The 19,308-nt window shown below is 35.1% G+C and overlaps 1 protein-coding gene and 1 pseudogene across 1 annotated transcript; one reads left to right on the plus strand and one right to left on the minus strand.

The window, feature by feature from the left end:
- Window positions 1-5,326: 5,326 nt before the first annotated feature.
- Window positions 5,327-7,737, minus strand: LOC129881513 (uncharacterized). Its single transcript, XM_055955704.1, has 2 exons — window positions 7,508-7,737; window positions 5,327-6,302 (listed from the first exon to the last, which is right to left on the minus strand). Exons 1-2 carry the CDS (start codon window positions 7,703-7,705, stop codon window positions 5,862-5,864), a joined length of 639 nt encoding a protein of 212 aa, XP_055811679.1. The 5' UTR covers window positions 7,706-7,737; the 3' UTR covers window positions 5,327-5,861.
- Window positions 7,738-8,468: 731 nt separating this feature from the next.
- LOC129882006 (uncharacterized) lies at window positions 8,469-18,916 on the plus strand (annotated as a pseudogene).
- The last annotated feature ends 392 nt before the right edge of the window (window positions 18,917-19,308 follow it).

The following is a 19,308-nucleotide window of genomic DNA, read 5'->3' on the forward strand; positions in this document are numbered from 1 at the left end:
GAACAAATACCCTCTCTCCAAAATAGATGATTTATTTGACCAACTTCAGGGTGCCACTTGTTTCTCAATGATAGACCTAAGATCAGGTTATCATCAGTTGAAGGTGAGGGAGTGTGATATCCCAAAGATAGCTTTTTGGACCCGTTATGGCCATTTTGAGTTCTTGGTTTTGTCCTTTGGGTTGACTAATGCCCCTGCAGCATTTATGGATCTCATGAATTGAGTATTTAAGCCATATCTTGATATGTTTGTGATTGTCTTCATTGATGATATTTTGGTTTACTCCAAGAATGAGGAGGAGAACGCCTATCATCTTAGAGTCATCTTACAAACTCTAAAAGATCAGGTATTATATGCAAAATTCTCCAAATGTGAATTTTGGCTTGCATTAGTGGCTTTCCTAGGCCACATTATATCGGGATACGGTATTCAGGTTGATACTCAAAAGATTGAGGCAGTGAAAAATTGGCCCAGACCCATATCCCCAACAGATATAAGAAGCTTCTTGAGTTTGGCTGGCTATTATCGAAGGTTTGTAGAAGGATTCTCATCCATATCATCACCATTGACCAAGCTGACCCAAAAGAAGGCTAAGTTTCAATGGTCCGATGCTTGCAAGGAGAGTTTCCAGAAACTGAAGACCAAGCTGACCACTGCTCCTATTTTAACCTTGCTCGATGGAACAGAGGAATTTGTAATCTACTGTGATTTGTCTAGAGTTGGTTTGGGATGTGTGTTGATGCAGAGGGGAAAGGTGATAGTCTATGCTTCAAGACAACTTAAGATTCATGAGAGAAATTACCCAACTCATGACCTTGAGCTAGCAGCTATTGTATTTGCTCTTAAAATTTGGCGCCACTACTTGTATGGAATGCATGTTGATGTGTTCACGATCATAAGAGTTTGCAGTACGTCTTCAGTTAGAAAGAACTCAACCTGAGGAAATGAGATGGCTAAGTTTCCTAAGGATTATGATATGAGCATTCTCTACCATCCAGGTAAAGCTAATATTGTTACTGATGCTCTTAGCAGGTTGTCTATGGGTAGCATTGCCCATATAGAGGAGGGAAGGAAAGAATTGGATAAAGAGGTGCATATATTAACTCGATTGGGAGTTCGTCTTGAAGAGAATAATGAAGGTGGAGTTAATGTTCAGAATAGGTCTGCATCCTCACTCGTGGTAGAGATAAAAAGAAGCAAGACCAAGATCCTGTCCTTTTTCAGTTGAAGGAAGTTGTCCACAAACAAAAGGTGATGCTTTTCACCAAAGGGGGAGATGGTGTGTTGAGGTACCAAAATAGATTGTGTGTCCCGGATGTTGATGATGTTCGAGAAAGGATTATGGCTGAAGCGCATAGTTTCAGATACTCTATTCATCATGGTTCTACAAAGATGTATCATGACTTAAGGGAAGTGTATTGGTGGAGTGGAATGAAGAGAGATATCGTTGAATTTGTTTCCAAGTGCCCGAATTGCCAACAGGTTAAAGTTGAGCATCAAAGGTTATGTGGGTTAGCTCAAAATATAGAGATTCCGGAATGGAAGTAGGAGATGATCAATATGGACTTTATTACAGATTTGTCGAGGTCCCAAAAATAGCATGATTTGATTTGGGTGATTGTGGATAGGATAACTAAATCAGCTCACTTTTTGGCAGTTAAGACTACTGACACCACAGAAGATTATGCAAAATTGTATATTCAGGAGATTGTCAGATTGCATGGGGTTCCCTTGTCTATCATCTCATACAGAGGAGCTCAATTCACTTCCCAATTTTAGAGATCCTTTCAGAAAGGACTGGGTTCAAAGGTGAATCTTAGTATAACCTTTCATCCCAGACAGATGGCCAAGCGGAGCGCACCATCCAGACATTGAGGATATGTTGAGGGCATGTGTACTTGACTTCAAAGGAAATTGGGATGATCATTTACCTCTCATAGAGTTTGCATACAATAATAGTTACCATGCAAGTATTCAAATGGCTCCCTATGAAGTTTTGTATGGGAGGAGGTGTAGATCACCAATTGGGTGGTTTGAGGTTGGTGAAGTTGAGTTGATTGGGCCTGATTTTGTTCACCAAGCTATGGAGAAGGTGAAGATTATTTGAGATAGGCTAAAAATAGCCCAAAGCCACCAGAAATCTTACACCGATGTGAGAAGGAGAGGCTTAGAGTTTGAGGTGGATGATTGGGTGTACTTGAAAGTGTCACCCATGAAGGGCGTCATGAGGTTTGGAAGGAAGGGAAAGCTTAGTCCTCGATACATTGGTCCTTATCAGATTGTGAGGAGGATTGGGAGTGTCGCTTATGAGTTGGAGTTACCTTCTGAGCTAACCGCCATTTATCCGGTATTTTACGTCTCGATGTTGAAAAAGTGCTTAGGCGATCCTTCATTGGTAGTCTCCATTGATAGTATTGGAATTAAGGATAGCTTGTCCTATGAAGAGGTCCCGGTCTAAATTTTTGATCGTCAAATTCGCAAATTGAGGACCAAAGAGATTTCCTCGGTCAAAGTCTTGTGGAGAAATCAATTTGTTGAGGAAGCCACATGGAAAGCTGAGGAAGATATGAAAAATAAATATCCCCATCTATTCATGTATATTGACGAGAATTTTGAAGGTAATGTCCATTTTCTTGATTTGAATTGGTATGTCCATTCTTGAGTTTGAATAGTAATTTATTTTGAGCATTTGATTGGTTGAATGATTGAGTCATGATTGTAATTTATACCTCGATTCCATTCTTGGTTTACTCATCATTTGAGGATGACTGAACCTAAGAGAGGGATATTGTAACACCTTAAAATTTCTATGCTAAGATTCGGACTATTCTTCGTATGCTTATAGGCTTGAACTCGAAGACTTTAAATTGTATATATGAGTTAGGATCAATTCCTAAGTATTTAAAGTGTATTAGATGTGATTTAGAGTCATAAGGTATCCCTAAAACCAAGCCAAGTCCAAAGAATTCCTCTCAACTAAGTTTTCAGATGAGTCCGTATAAAGGTCAACTTCAAATGACCATATCTCCTAAAATATAATAAATTGGGTAGCCCATGAACTATCAAATTAAAGTTATTTGAGTCTTCTTTCCAACGCCACCAATATTACATTTTTCTGAGTTTGGAGTCAAAAGTTATGCTTGGTTGAACAGAGGGGTCTGCGACAGGTCCGCATTGGGGACCTAAAGCGAACTTTGAGGAATTTTTCCAGATTTCATTTTTGCCAACCAGAAAGGTGCGTGACACGTCCGCGTCGCGGACCTGTCGCGGACTTGTCCTGATTTCCAAATTTTTGGAGGGGTATTTTTGGAAAATTACCTAATACCTATATATACAACTTGGACGCATTTTGGATCATATTTTTCAGTCTTTTGCCTCTCCAAAGAACCCTAATCTTTATCCCCTTCTCTCTTAAATTATCTCCAACAAGATTTGTCCTCAAAATTCAAGGATTCAAGCTTCCCATTGAAGACCTAACAATAAAGTTTCTTCAAAATCTACTCTAAGGTATGTAAGGCTAACCTAAAATGTGGATTGAGTTCTTCCATATGTCTCATCGATGTGTCAGATACAAATTGTGAAAGACTTGAACCCTCCATGAACATTTTCTTGAATTTTCCTAAAACCCTAAATATATTTACATACTATTAACTAATTGATGATCTTCATGACTTGAATTCTTGAAAAAATTACTTTTCATAGGATATTTCATAAATTGATAGATGTTTCATGTTGATATGAGTTGATTGATATGAGTTGTTATACATATTTTGTTATGTCTAAGAGTTGATTGATATGAGTTGTTAAACATATTTTTGTTAAAAACTTAAATATTTTGAGTATCTTAAATTGTTGATTTAGAGTCTTGGAGTCTTGATGAGTCCCCCAAAGATTGATAAAATGAGCGAAGGAATGATTGGATAGGATTAAATATTATCATAAATGCATATCTAAACTACTCTTGAAAGATGTGATTGAGATTGATTGGATAGTATGATTGGTTGAGATGTTGATTGTGATAGAATTGATGAATTAACAAGGGTCCAAATGAGACTTGTTGATATGACTAGATTGAGTTGATTGGATAGATTTTTATGAGCATTGAGTCTTGGGATGAGTATCGAGTACTGAATTGGATAAGAGTAAGTAATAATTCGAATCCAATAACTATGTCACCAAACGTAGGAGGGGATTGGACCGTTAAAGTCGGATGTTTCCCAAATTATTGTCCTGATATGATAGGACTTGATTGGTTATGGATTCATGATTGATTGATTCATTCATACCCTGACAAGGTATGAACGGACGTGGCAACAACGTCAGCTTGTTGTACTATCACTGGCTCATAAATGGTAGTTGTCGGATAAGAGAAACTCCCATGTAGGTATTGATAGTACTTTGAGTCAGATTGGGATGGATTGAGTTGAATTGTATGTGATTGGTCTTGTCTAAATCATATATTCTTGTTTAGACTCATGGCATCTTGATTGAGTTGTTCCTTCTTCTGAGTTGAGGTTCCGAGTTGATTTGATTTTACCTTGATGTATGTTTCATTCGGCTATTTTACATACTCGTACATTCCACGTACTGACGTCATTTGGCCTGCATCGTTTCATGATGCAGAGACAGGTACTAGAGATCATCAACAGGCGCACCATTGAGGATCTATTCACTTCCAGCTAGTTTGTGAGCTAGTTGGTGAGTCCTCCCTGTTTCTAGAGGATACCGCAGTTATCTTTTTAGCTTTGAGTTAGTTTTCTTTTACTTTGATTTGTGGTATCCATGAACCTGTCATTGGCACCTCCTGGGTTGTTGATAGAGGCTTCATAGACTAGAGTGTGGATGATGTTGATTTATTTCATTTTGACTAGTTTTATTCTTACTAGTTGTTGATTGGATATGTGATTGGCCTTTGGCCTTAATTATGAATAGTATTTTTGTGAGTTGAGTCTTCCACTAATAGAATATGACTGAATAGAAGTGTGATTGGACCAAGTGGTTCGCTTGAAGGCCAGCAATGATTTTTGAGTGCTGGGCACGACTAGGGTACCCTCCCGGGGTGTGACAGGAAAAATCACCATTAAGCAATGTGGATGGCATGCGATTAAATTAAAAAGTTAGTTGTGGATACCACATCCGCCCAAAATTGCTTAGGTACCTTTATTTGGAATAGCAAATCATGATCAGTCTCAAGAAAATGTCTATTTTCCCTCTTAGTCACTCAGTTTTGAGAGGTTGTATCCACACATGGAGATAGATAAAGAATATCATATTGATTCATGTAGATATGAAATGATGCTGACATGAATTATTTAGCATTGTCACACCTCAATATATGTACAGATGCATTAAACTGTGTCTTAATCTCAGCACAAAATTGGAGCAATGGAAGAACACTTCGGAACGATTTTTCATAAAGTAAATCCATGTCATTAGGGAAAATGCATCCACAAAAGTAACAAAATATCTAAACCCAGCTTTAGATACAACAGTACATGGCCCCCAACTATCTAAATGAACTAATTCGAAAGCAAAATCAGCCTGCTTATTATTTCTAGGACTTAATGAGCTTCTACAGTGCTTTGCAAAATGTCAAGACTCACAGTCTATTGAAGGTACATTATGAAACCGAGGACATAATTTCTTCAAAACAGGTAGAGAAGGATGTCCCAAATGACAATGTGCATCAAATGACGAGATGTTACTGGAGCAAGCAACCGATGGAGTCACCCATTCATCAAGAATGTGGAGACCGTCTGATACATTTCCTTTACCAATAATATGTTTTGTCATAAGATCCCGAAAAAGAGAATAATCGGAAAATAAGGAGATAAAACATTGTAGTTCTTTGGTAAGTTTACTCACAGATTAAAGGCAAGACTAGGTAAGCCTAGCACAGAGGACAAAGTAATAGATGAAGTGGGGTTAACAGTCCCAGATCCCTCAGTGGTATAACTAGACCCATTAGCTATGGTAACATAGGCTGGTACTTTATGAGACTGAAATTTAGAAAATATTTGGGGATTACCTGTCATGTGATCTATGGCACCCGAATAAATGATCCAGTTGCTTGAGGAGGAAATGAGAAATTTGTTACCTGACTCAATAAGGGCAGGGGCTAGAGTGATTTCATTCATTGATTCCTGATACTTTGTAAGACTGGCATACTCATCGGAGGAGATTGTAATAGTTGAGGGTGAACTAGCTAGAAGCGGCAACAACAGTGGTAGTCTGAGTCTGAATCTCACATTTGAAATGCATAATATATTCTCCGAAAGTTCCAGTTTATTTAAGTTGCTGTCCTTCTCAAACATAACATCACGGAAAAGGAGATGCCAATTTACACTCTTTCCATGTACTTGAAAAGACTAATGTCATACTCTAAATTAGGTACTTTAAACTCAACACTACAAATTGCATCCTATTTCAAGTAAGGTGGTTTAAACTCAATACTACAAATTGTAAATCACAAAGGATATCCAACTGTAAACGAAAGTGATCGAAACGATGGGTAAGAAAAGGTTTTTTTCCCATTTTTGTGCACTTTGAGCTGCATTTGATTGGATATTTTCGGAACAAAGATTAATATTGCAGAGCAGTTGAAATTACCTCCCATATCTCATCAATAATAAATTCACAGTCCAATAGCTGATGAAAAAATTTAACTTTACATAATTCCTTAATGTTTAGTAAAATGAGACTTTTAACCAGTTTGGCTAAGTTTCTGGGAGGCCAAAAATGCTTATTTAAGTGAGGTGTTTGGCCAAACTTTTGGGGAGAAAATAAGTGTTTTTGGTGTGTAACAGAAAGTAGTTTTTCCCCAAAAGCACTTTTGAGAATCCGACCATGTTGGGTCAACTACATGAATCCTCACTGACCACGTTACTCCATCTAAACTCATCACATTCGGGATAATCTATATGAATCTTCAATGACCAGGTTACTCCATTTAAACTCATCTCATACCATTATTACGCAAATACAAATAAAAAGTAGCATTGTAGAAGTTACGTATATTTTCCAGACCAATGTTTCCAGCAAACCAAACAAAAATTTCTCTCTTCTTTCTTTCTTTCATGTATTTAGTATTCAGTACTATTAGCCTGTTTGGATTGACTTTTTAAGCGGCTATTGACTTTTTTTTATAAAAAAAAAAGTAGGTGCAACCAATTTTTTTTGGACTTATAAGCTATTTTCAACTTATGAACGGCTTCAAATAAGTTCATACAAATAAACCCAATTATTTATTGGTGCTTATTTTAAGCACAAAATGACTTTAAGTTGGCCAGTCAAACACTAAAAAAAGCTGAAAACAACTTATAAGTCAATCCAAACGGCCTCTATATATTTTTTGTTTGTTTTCAATAAAGAGGGCAAAACCCAATTCAGAGTTCACAAGAACTACATATTCATAGGCCTTTATCACTAAAGATTCAATTTTGATAACAAATTCAAGAAAACACACACAAGAAAGTCACAAAAAGATAGCTTTTTTTGCTAAAATTACCTGTTTCTGGAGAGTTTCAGAATTGACAGATAAAGAAGATAAGGAATTGGGATAGTTAGGTTCATGAATTGGGTATCCAGAAAATTCCTCCATGGTTTTGATTGTCATGTCTTCATCATGACTAAATATTCCTGGAAAATCACAGATAAAGTACAGAGAAAAGATGAAGATGAAAAGAGAGAATCTCAAAGCCTTCATTTTTTTTCTTGTGTGTGTTATTGGAACTGGAGTTGGACTGTAATTTATTTATCATATATGCTTGTAGTAGCCAACTTCTTGGGGTCACGTGTGGTTACAATAGTTGCACTTTTTAGTAGGGGGCGTGAAAAATTAAACGATCAATAAATCAAATAAAAAAAATATTATTGAGTTATTGTTATTGAATTATTGAGTTAATAAATTTTTAATAGTTTTATGAGCATTCTATGAAGGTAAGCCACCATAAATAGATTTTCTTTCTTCCTATTTTATGAGCATTCTATAAAATTACATCATTGTTTGATCGTATTAAATTATTGAAAAAGTCATATAATTATTTTATGAGCATTTTCTTATTGGTTAAATCTAAAATCGAATCGTTAAAGATAAAAAAAATAATAAACTGAAAATCGATAAAAAATATTTTATTGGTTATTGATTTAGCGTATTTAAAAATTAAAAATCGACAAATCGAATAAATAATACTTAAAACTGAATCAAACCAATTGAGACAAACCCATTTTTACATTGTTGTACTAAATGGAGTAGTTTTTAACCCTTCCCGAGAGTTTTCACATTTTTGTGTAATCCAAATTTACAATTTTAAAATTGGAAATGGAAAATGCTTATTATATGAGCAATTCTTTTCATCGTGAATATGCCTTTTATTAATAGGTCCAAATATTAATTAATCGAATTTTAGTGCTGGAGAATTGACTTTTATTTATTTTATATTTATTTAAATTAAAAAAATAAGTAAATTATGAGAATCACGGTGGATTTCCAGGAGAAAAAGGCCAAGGTATCTGCACATGATCACAATCCTCTGCCTTGGAATACATGTGACACAAGGATTCCTAATTGGCCACCAAATATTCACTTTCAGTCTCATTTTAATTGTTATTTTAGCTCAAAATTTTATCTTAATTAAAAATTAAAATTGGTAATTTCTTTTCAGGACAAACAATACAAATTTATTAGTTTAAGATCTAATTACATATCTTTTTTTAAGTTTTTAAAATTATCATTGGTGTATTTTGGTTCATATATATATATATATATATATATATGTATTTGGCGCATACAGATAGGGGTGGACATAAAATACCGAAAACTGAATTACCGAACCGAACCGGCTATTTTGGTATTTCGGTATACGGTATTTTGGTTCGGTATTCGATACCGAAATTTAATATTTCGGTATTTCGATTTCGATATTCTGAATTTATAATTATACCATTCGGTATTCGATATTTACCGAATACCAAAATTAAATCTGTTGGGCCTCCTAAAACTAAAAGACTCCTTTTAAACATAAAGAGCTATAGGCTCATTGTTATAATTTAAGTCCAGCCCAATTGTCATTTACCCTAATCTAACCCTAACATAGTAACACTTAACTTAAGCCTCATCAGTCATCACCTCAATACTTCTGACTTTAGTTCTGAGTTCACCTTCACCGCTTCACGCCGCCTTCATCGCTTCACGCCGCGTTCACCTTCACCGCTTCACGCCGCAGGTAAGTTCTCTTTGCTTCTTCTCTTCCTCTTCCTCTTCCGGTCTTCTTTCTTTTCTTCTCCTCTTTGGATAGTATCTCAGCAGAATAATGTTATTTGTGCCGAGCAATTAACCTATTGTAATTCTTATTCAATCATGGAATGCTTAATATAATAGTGTCCTAAAGTTTCTATTAGATACTAACATTTTATTTTTCTTTAAAAAAAGAAAGGATAATCACAAAATTCACTTGCTAGTTAAATAGCTTCGATCTACAGAAAGTGTAGAGTCAATATCTGAAAATACCTCCATGAACATGTCAAAAAATACATAAAATATATGGATTCAGTTTTAGACATAAAATATATGAAGAAGAAGCAAAACCACAACTCTATAGTTTGAAGGAGCACCACGATTTGCTTTATCTCCAAACTTGTTTTATTCTTTCAGGTTGACATTCTTTCATGGGGGACCTCATTTTAATATTTTTATCATGGTTATTTCCATTGTAACACATTTCTTAGTACACTTAAAGCGATGTACATTGCAATCCAAGGCTTGAGAATAGTTATTGGACTTAGGGACTTTGTATTCTAAATTCTAATCAAGGTTCATGGTATTTGTTTTAGTCTTCATTGTTAAACAGGTAAATGAAATATTCTTAGTTTGAGTTTTTTAGAATATTTCCTATATTTTTCTCATGCTTTTAAATGAAATCTTCACATCTTTTATTGTTGCTAATGTGAATATGATGTACTAACATATTCCGTGTGGACTTCGACTTCAATATGGGATTACCGAATATCGTACCGAACCGAATTTTAATTTACCGATTACCAAATTACCAAACCGAAGTTTAAAAGTTCGATATTTGATATATACTTTGAATTACCGATTACCAAATTATCGAACCCAAACTTTGAAAATATCGAATCGAATACCGAATGCCCAACCCTACATACAGATATATGAAGTCAAAATTAGATGTAATTTGCTCCAGATACACTATATCCAAGTGAATTTTCATGTATCCGCTATACAGTGACTCTCTCACTCTCCTCTGTCTTATCTCCCTCGCATCTCTCCATATCTATCTGTCTTCAGAATGTATCTGAAATGTATCTGGTATCCCAAATACATGTAACTAATGTGATTTGCATGTATCTAGAATGCACAAACACACCCTTTCTCTTGTCTCCCTCTCATCTCTTTCGCCTCTCTCCCTCTCTCGCTCACGTCTCTCCTTGTGTAGAGTGTATTTAATAACAAAAATACATGTATCTAGGTGCATTTAATTTAAAATATGATATGAAATTATTAATGGATTAATTACCCAAAAATTTAATTGCAAAAAAGGCAGATTTTTATAGACCTTCGTTTCTTCATCTTTGCTCTTCGTCATCGTCGTCCTGTTCCTCCTCCTCCTTTTTCGTTCTTTCTTTCTTTCTTCTTCCTCTTAAAAAATCGATAGACCGCAAACGTGAATTATTTCGAGTGAATTATATATCAAAAGATTTGAGCCATCGAGATAATTTCATATCTAAAATTTGAGATCGTTTAGAGGTGATCTCGAATTGATCGAGATTGAATAGTTAGTGTATACTTCATGTATAGTTAAGGGTCCCGCGGTTCCTATGCCGCTGCGTTTTCCGATCCTTTTCTTTTAGTGCTTCAGTTATATTCAGCCTTTTGAGTGTATCATAATATATAATCAATGTAAAACTCATGTATAGGTAAGCTATATTGTATAGTCAGTATGTATTTTTTATGACTTTTTGCAAGCTATATTGTATAGTCAATGTATATTTTTTATGATTTTTGCCTTTTTTTTATGTAAATAAAAGCATGGATATATTTATTGTATACTAATAACTTTATAGTATATATTTGAAAGTATTCAATTATTAATTAGTAAGACAATATGTAATTATTTTAACTATAAGGAGAATTACTAAATATGATAGGAATAGTCGTGTAATTAGGTAAAATTTCCTTTTTATCTGTATCTTCAATATTGAATATCTTTTTTGGAAAATGGCCTAAAATGCTCTCGAACTATTGAAAATGGTACAAAAATGTCCCTCATCTATCTATTGGGCCTAAAATGTCATTGGCATCCACCTTTAGGTCAAAAAATGATATTTTCTTTAACAAAAAAGGGCATTTTAGGCCCAATAGATGGATGAGGGCATTTTTGTATCATTTTCAATAGTTCGAGGGCATTTTAGGCCATTTTCCGTAATTAAAATTCTGTTAAATAAATTTTGATTTATAATTAATTTTAAAGAATTAAATTGTAAATAATAGATGGCCAACACGTGTTTAAAAAAATTATTCAAATTATTTAATTAAAATTCTTTTAAATAAAATTTGATTTATAATTAATTTAAAATAATTAAATTGTAACCAATAAATGGCCACCACGTGTTTAAAAAAATTATTTAATTAAAATTCTATTAAATAAATTCTAATTTATAATTAATTTTAAATAATTAGATTGTAACCAATAGATGGCCGACACGTGTTTAAAAAAATATTCAAATTATTTAATGAAAAATCTGTTAAATAAATTTTGATTTTTAAATAACTAAATTGTAACCAATAGATGGCCGCCACGTGTTTAAAAAAATTATTCTAATTAATTAATTAAAATTCGGTTAAATAAATTTTAATTTATAATTAATTTTAAATAATTAAATTATAACCAATATATGGCTGCCACATATTTAAAAAAATTATTCAAATTATTTAATTAAAATTCTATTAAATAAATTTTGATGTATAATTAATTTTAAATAATTAAATTGTAACCAATAGATGACCGCCACATGTTTAAAAAATTATTCAAATTATTTAATTAAAATTCTGTTAAAAGGGCCTAAAATGCGTTCGAACTATTGGAAATGATACAAAAATGCTCTCCATCCATCTATTGGGACATGCCCTTTTCTGACAAAGAAAAGATCAATTTTGGACCTAAAAGTGAATGTTAAGGATATTTTAGACTCAATAGATTAATAAGGGATCGAAAGAGCAGCCCATCCTTGTAAAGCGGTGCAAAATTTTGCATTAGGCCAAACAATATCTACCAAATTCTATCGCGCACAAATCGATCGATCACCGAAGTCAATTGAATTGCCACCGCGATCTCCGCCATCTGCAACCTTTCTCCGGCGAAATCAGCCGTAACTTCCATCTTTCCCTCCACCTCGCCTTCTGACCCAAAATCTCAAGTGAAATTGGAGTGTCGGAATTATATTATGAATCGCGAAAACAAGTTTTATCTATGTTGATTTATATTGCATGTATATTGTCAGTAATATTCGATTTTTATTTAATTATCTCTTCGCTCAAGTAAACTACCTTAATCCCTAATATCAAAAATCTAATGAAAAAAATTGGAATTTATTAAGTTTACATAGTATTGGGAATTTGGAAATCTGAATTAGTTTGCATTTGCTTTATTTTTGTTAAGCCTCAAATCTACTCTTTTCATGTGTATTTGGCTCCAAAAGTTTTATTTATCAAATGCAATATTATCAGTATATGCATTACAGTATTTTGTGAGTTTTCAGTTCTTGTAATAGAAGCTATAAATCTTAAGTAATATACCTAAATTATGATATCTCGTTTCTTATTGTTGAACAGAATTAAAAGACAGCATATGAGAAGAAAATATTTTTCATATTTCTAATATATTAGGTGATTTAGGATTTGAATGAATATTTGAGTACAGTCTGCTGATTATTCCGGCTGATGACCATAGTTTGGCAGTAAAGTTCAATTTTTTCAGGATAATATAGGTGATAATCATTTATTAGGCACACGTCCAGTTCAAATCATTATGTGCATAGAGAAAATCCTGATATTAAGTAAAGGGGCGGGTTTATTATCCATTGAGCTTCAAACCATTCGCCATTGGCCCTCGGGGGTTTCTTGATTATTCAAAAATTATAACTGATAATCTTTTGTTGCTGCAGTCACGCAGCTACTCTAATTTATTATGTTTGATCTTGATTTCCAGGATAGTGTTTGAAAAGGTAAATTTCTTCAGGACTTGGTGTTAAGAGACAACCATGAGTATGCTTTCAGGATTGAAGTTCATACCACGCGAACATGTAGAAAAGATAAGCTTACTAATGCTTTCTCATCACACAGTAGAAATCCATCATGATGAAATTGCATGAGTCGTATTGGTGTTGATATAAACCTTGTTCTTTTGTGTGATTGTTGCGTATGTTTTCTTGAAATTAGTGGGAAAAAAATTTCTTTATTTTAGATGGATAAAATTTTAACCTTTATTTTTTTGGGTTCTTTAGCTGTGTATGAGAAAGTGTTATGCCTCTGATGCTCGTGGCCGATTTGGTGTTAGGCAAAGGATGAAAGCTTGGATGATTCTCGACAACAGAGGAGGAGATCTGGTCATAAGAAGGACAGGGAGAGAAAGAAAAAGAAAAAATCACGTTCCACTAGTTCAGATGATGAAGACCTTGATAAGATAAGAGCAAGGTCAAAGAAAAAGAAGTGGTATGCCTCAGATGAGGATTTTTCCTCATATTCAGATGGAAGTGGGAGTGATGGTGCTTCTGATTATGAGAGAAAGAACAGTACTAGCAAGACAAGTAAGAAGAGAAGTAGCAAGGATGGAAAAGTAAAGAAAGAAGTCGAAGTTCTTCATTTGAGTCTGAAAGTGAGAAAAGGAAGAGAAGTAAGAAAGACAGACAAAGTCGGAGAGAGGGTGAAGAACTGTAAGGCAACTTACTTGGTACATATAGATTGTGTTATTCTCCACTTAATTGCACATCGTCCCTTCCCCAAAATTAACTGAAAGGAGTAATTTATTTAGTTGTTTTTCTGTGGAAATTTTAGGTAATGACTTTGATGGATCTAAGTCGCGTAATGATCATGAACTTGTTAGAAAAGAAATGGGGTTGGATTGGATGCTGCGGCCAAAAGATAATGTGGATAAGATTCCCGAATCAGTTTCTAACTGTTCAGCTGAGGAGACTCTGGCTGAAGAGGTATATTTCTGGTTGATTTTATAACACCGTGCGACTTTGGATGCTCGTCTCTTTCCATTGTATCATATCTTTATAGTGGAACAATATTACGGGCTTTCTTATCAAGCCTTATGCCCTTTGTTTTATATTTAATTTGCTTTAACCAGTTTGTTCATGTTAAAAATGCAAGAGCTAGAGATCGTTGACGTCATATATTGTTCACATTGAAAAGGCAATCATGCTATGAGTTGCTTTTCATCCAGTCTTTGGGGATTCATCCATTTGTTTGTTAATGGTGTTTATGTCTTTAATCCAATGTATCAAAAGATTTATTTTGAATGTGTAGTGACTGTACCACCTGAATCTTTAGTATACTAAGTGCTGCTAGTCCCTTCAATTCATTGAAGAAATGTAGTAGTAAGGGTAATCTTCTTGCACTGCTTGATATTGTCATGTACTTACTGGACCAGATTGGCATCTGTATGTTTCTTGTTTTAGGTGACAAAAGTAAATCCCAGAGAACTGAACCCATACTTGAAGGATGGAGGAGGTGGTTATCCTGATGATTCAGAAGGAACAAAGAGTGGTGGTAGCCAACTTCTGTCTACTGCTGTTGTTGGTGACGGTGGTGCAAGTTGGAGGCTTAAGGCCTTGAGACGAGCTCAAGAACAAGCAGATCATGAAGGACGGAAGCTTGATGAGGTTGGCATTTCAGTGATTGTCTTGCACTTCTACTGCAGTCACTTTCTAACTTTCACATTTACAGGTGGCAGCAGAACGGTGGGGATCACTTAGTGAACTTGCTGTTTCTGTGTCTTCTGGTAAAGATGCACCAACCCATGCTCACCTTCATGATATCAAATGGAGGCAATGGGTAATGGATGACAAGGAAGCTGTTGCAGACAAAAGAAATCAGACTTATGCTAGAAAGGTAATGTCGGATAAGAGTTGGTGACTTTACTAAAGGGCAACATTAGTTGCTTTATATTGCTTTGGTTATTCTTTACAGTTTACGCTTGTATATTTGTGATTTTAGTGCTTGATGGAATGACTTTTGAATATCAAGCTTTTGTTAAATTAATGTTGCTCTTTTTTTTTTACAATGTCGTAGTCTGATATTTAGGAATCTGACCTTGCTCCTTATAAATTCAGAAGGAAGCTGTGCTATTTCCTCTACTAAAGTGGAAATGACAATTTGGCTATTTTTGATTTGTGTTTTATTGGTGTTAGTAGTCTCATAAACATGTGCTTCAAGGAGACGTCCTCTGGTCGTTCTAAGATGCGAATGCCCACCAACCTTAAAGATTCTTTATCATGGCGCAAAGAGAAAAACCAGAAGATTCCCAGTGCAGATGCGGGGCTTATTTCCACTGCAATTTCTAGTGTAAATAAATTCTCCAATGACGGAAATTTTATGCGTGAATTTATGTATGAAAAGAGTGGTGTTTCCAGCCATGCTCCTGAATCTTCAAATCTGAAGTCAGGGATCTTGGAATCAAAACCAGATTTACCGGTATATGAGAAAACAAGTGAAGATGCAACAAATATCAAGCCAGCCTTGACTGCAAATCAATTAGCTGCAAAAGTGATGCAGCTTCGTATCAAAGGGATGCATGATGAAGCTGAAAAACTTCTGGTGGGCAATAAATTCACTCTCTTTTGTACATTATTCAAAACAACATGGCGGTTGGTCAATACCATGTGTTTTTCAAGTGACATCACTGATTTGATGTTGCAGGCCTTCTAGAACATATCAATAGTTCGTAACACGTCATCTGCTTTATCTATCAGTAGTAGGTGCCAAAAAGTTTCATCTATCCTAGATCTATTTTCTAGATAGTATGATCTTCTAAATTGATGACTTCATAAGACTCTATATTTCTTGCTTCCTTTGCCCCTTTCTTCAAAAAACTAGTGACCAAATTAAAATGTCTCCATGTTGGCAGCTTGCCGTTTCTGTGAGCAAGTAAAGGGGGTGCTTTATATAAGACTTAATGACACTTAATCTCGAGTTGATAGTTTAGGCTTCCCTGGGTGTAATCAACTTTACAATGAGTTACTTTCTTTTTCCAGAAAGAAGTGGAGGAGATGAAAATTAAACAAACTGCTAATGATGTGTTGAGTAGACCACAGATAGATGGGAGCACAAGCAGGTATTTTGGATCTGAATTGTCAACTATGGCTTGCTTGACTTGGGAAATGTTCTTTTTTTATATTTTTTTTGTTTCAATGCCCACCAGTAACTAAATGTATTGGCTTTAATCCTTTGTTTAGATATGTGATGCATGACATATCTGCTCGGCAAAAGAATAAAGCAGAGGATGTGGATGTGCATCTTGCTCAGAAGATAGTGCAAAACAAAAAGTACACTACGTATGGTCAGGCAGATGATGAGTATGATTATGATGATGGGCCGAGAAATAAGTCCCGGAAAAAAGGAGGGATGGAGAATAATTAATCCCTTGAGACTGCTAATCATGCAAGGCGCATTTTGACTCAGCAGGAGAGATGCCAATTCTGCTTTGAGAATCCAACAAGACCAAAGCATCTGGTCGTTGCCATTGCAAACTTCACTTACTTATCACTGCCAGTATGGCGGCAGATTGCCCCAGGTCATTACTGCATCTTGAAAATGCAGGTGACTTTGAGCTCTTCTCTGGTCATATATCTATAGGTTATATTTTCGTTCATTCTTGTGAACTGTACAATTAGCCAATTAATTGAATTCCGAAGAAATAATCTTTAGTGTGCTAGATCTCCATGAGTAGTGTCTTATTAGCAAAGCTAAGCTCCCTATTTCTCATTTATCTGCTTTTCAGCATTTCAAGAGATCATTTATATCAGAAGTTGACTTTTAATGATAAAAAAGGAAGAGATCATTTATATGAGATTTTTTTTTGTGGTAGATGCTTCAGGATGTTATTGCTGCCAAAGATCTTGTTATAGTGCTACCTTTGCTGCCAATTCTTTGCCGTTTTTTGTCATAATGACCATTGCTTTCTCTTGGAACAACATGAATCAGCTACAAGATCTTTGGATGATAATGTTTGGGAAGAGTTTAGGAACTTCAAGAAATGCCTCATTATGACATTTGCAAAGCAAGAGAAGGATCTTATTTTTCTTGAGACTGTGATGAGTTTGGCCCGGCAGAAGCGGCATTGTTTGGTAGAGTGCATTCCTTTGTCCAAGGAAGTCGCAAAGCAAGCACCCTTGTACTTTAAAAAGGTTTGCAAAACCATCTTGTGTGTTGTCCATTTTATTTTTGTAGCACTGTCTATCAAATCTAGTCTGGAATGAGTTGGCATTTAGAAAATATGTGGTTGCCTAGTCTTCCGTTAATATGATATGAAGGGATTTTTGATAAAGCATCTGAAGGGTTACCAGTTGGCCTTGTATCAAATATGATTAGAATTTGGTCTGGGAACTGTGAAATGTGAACTGTCATTATAGTGGTAGTGAGTCTCGCTTCTCGGTCTTCTATTTTTATCAAATCATAGGATGTGCTAACTGCTAAGATATGTTAATTGCCCAGGGATTTTGGTCTAGTGGTAAGTAGATCAGGTGCTTTTGTCTAAGCTTAGACTACTTGTTCCAGTGCTGAAATGTTTTTTGCCCTTCTGTGCTGGAGCTAACTGGTTACACCTTTTGTAATTTGGCATCTTCCTGATGCCCATGCATTGATTATCTCGTACTTCATAAAAAAGAAGAAGAGTATAACAGGTGATGTGTGGGAGAGGCGCGTGTTACGTGTTCGAACCCGCCGTAGACATAAGTCTTGTATTTTAATGGAGAAGGGTGGAGGTGCAGGCCTATTATCCACCAAATTTTGAACTGTGCACCTATTACCCTCGGGGATTTCTTGTTCATAAAAAAGGTCATAGGATGTGCTAGGTGTATTTGGAACTAATATTCTTGCAATTTCATCTTTTCTTATGAAATAATGCTTATGTATTGCTGTGAAAGAAACATAGAACTGTCTTTTGGCTCTTAATAGACCTGTTAGTTATCAGAATCAAGTCGTTTAGGATTTGTTTGGAGCAAAGAATGAATATAGGCACTGTTTTCTAGAAATACTCAAGGTTGTGCTGGCGAGTGTTCATACATTGTTCTTTTCCCCCTCTTTTGCTCCTATGTGTTGCTGTGTTTATTTGAAGCAATTTACACTTGCTCATAACAAATATCCACTGTAGGCGATTGATGAAGTTGAGGATGAATGGAGTCAACACAATGCTAAAAAGCTCATAGATACAAGTGTAAAGGGTTTACGGGCATCAATCCCAAAGGATTTTCCCTACTTCCATGTTGAATTTGGCTTAAACAAGGGATTCGTTCATGTAATTGACGATGAAAAGCTGTTCAGCAGCAGTTTCGGCCTCAATGTGATAAGAGGGATGCTGAAATTGCCACCTGAAGACATGCATCAGCATCGGAGGCGCGAATCAGTTGACACACAAAGAGAAGCTGTCACAAGTTTTGCAAGAGATTGGGAGCCTTTTGACTGGACTAAACAGCTTTGATTGACTAAACATAAGGTGTATGTACCTGTATTCTGAGCGTAAGTTTCTTATTTTTAGCTTGAAATACGTCGGCGGTGGTTGTATTTGTGAAGGAAAAAACCATTGATCATATTCATGAAGACAACCATAAAGAGGTTTTGATACTTTAAAAGTAAATACACTTAGGGATATGGAGTCGCTTCTCCTTGCGGATCTAAGCCGTGTTGTTTATGAACTAGTTTAATCTCTTTAGTTGGTTTGTTTATTCCATTGTACCAAAAAATAAATAAATGAAGGATCAATTGTTCAAAATCAAAATAAAAGATAGAATAGGTTGTATAGCTATTACTTTTAGTTGATAGGCTTTTAAGATATATCCATATAATTCGAACTTTGATTTATTTTTAAATATCTATTTGGTCATAAATTTTACAACAACAACATTTTCGGTGAAATTTCACAAGTGAGATCTGGGGAGGGTAGAGTGTACGCAGATCTTACCACTACATTATGAAGATAGAGAGACCGTTTCTAAAAGACCATTGGCCCGAATGCATCAACCTCAAGTAAGAGAAAACACCAATAGATAAAGCATAATGGTAAAAACTAA

This window comes from Solanum dulcamara, chromosome 3 (assembly GCF_947179165.1).
Source record: "Solanum dulcamara chromosome 3, daSolDulc1.2, whole genome shotgun sequence".
Lineage (NCBI taxonomy): Eukaryota > Viridiplantae > Streptophyta > Magnoliopsida > Solanales > Solanaceae > Solanum > Solanum dulcamara.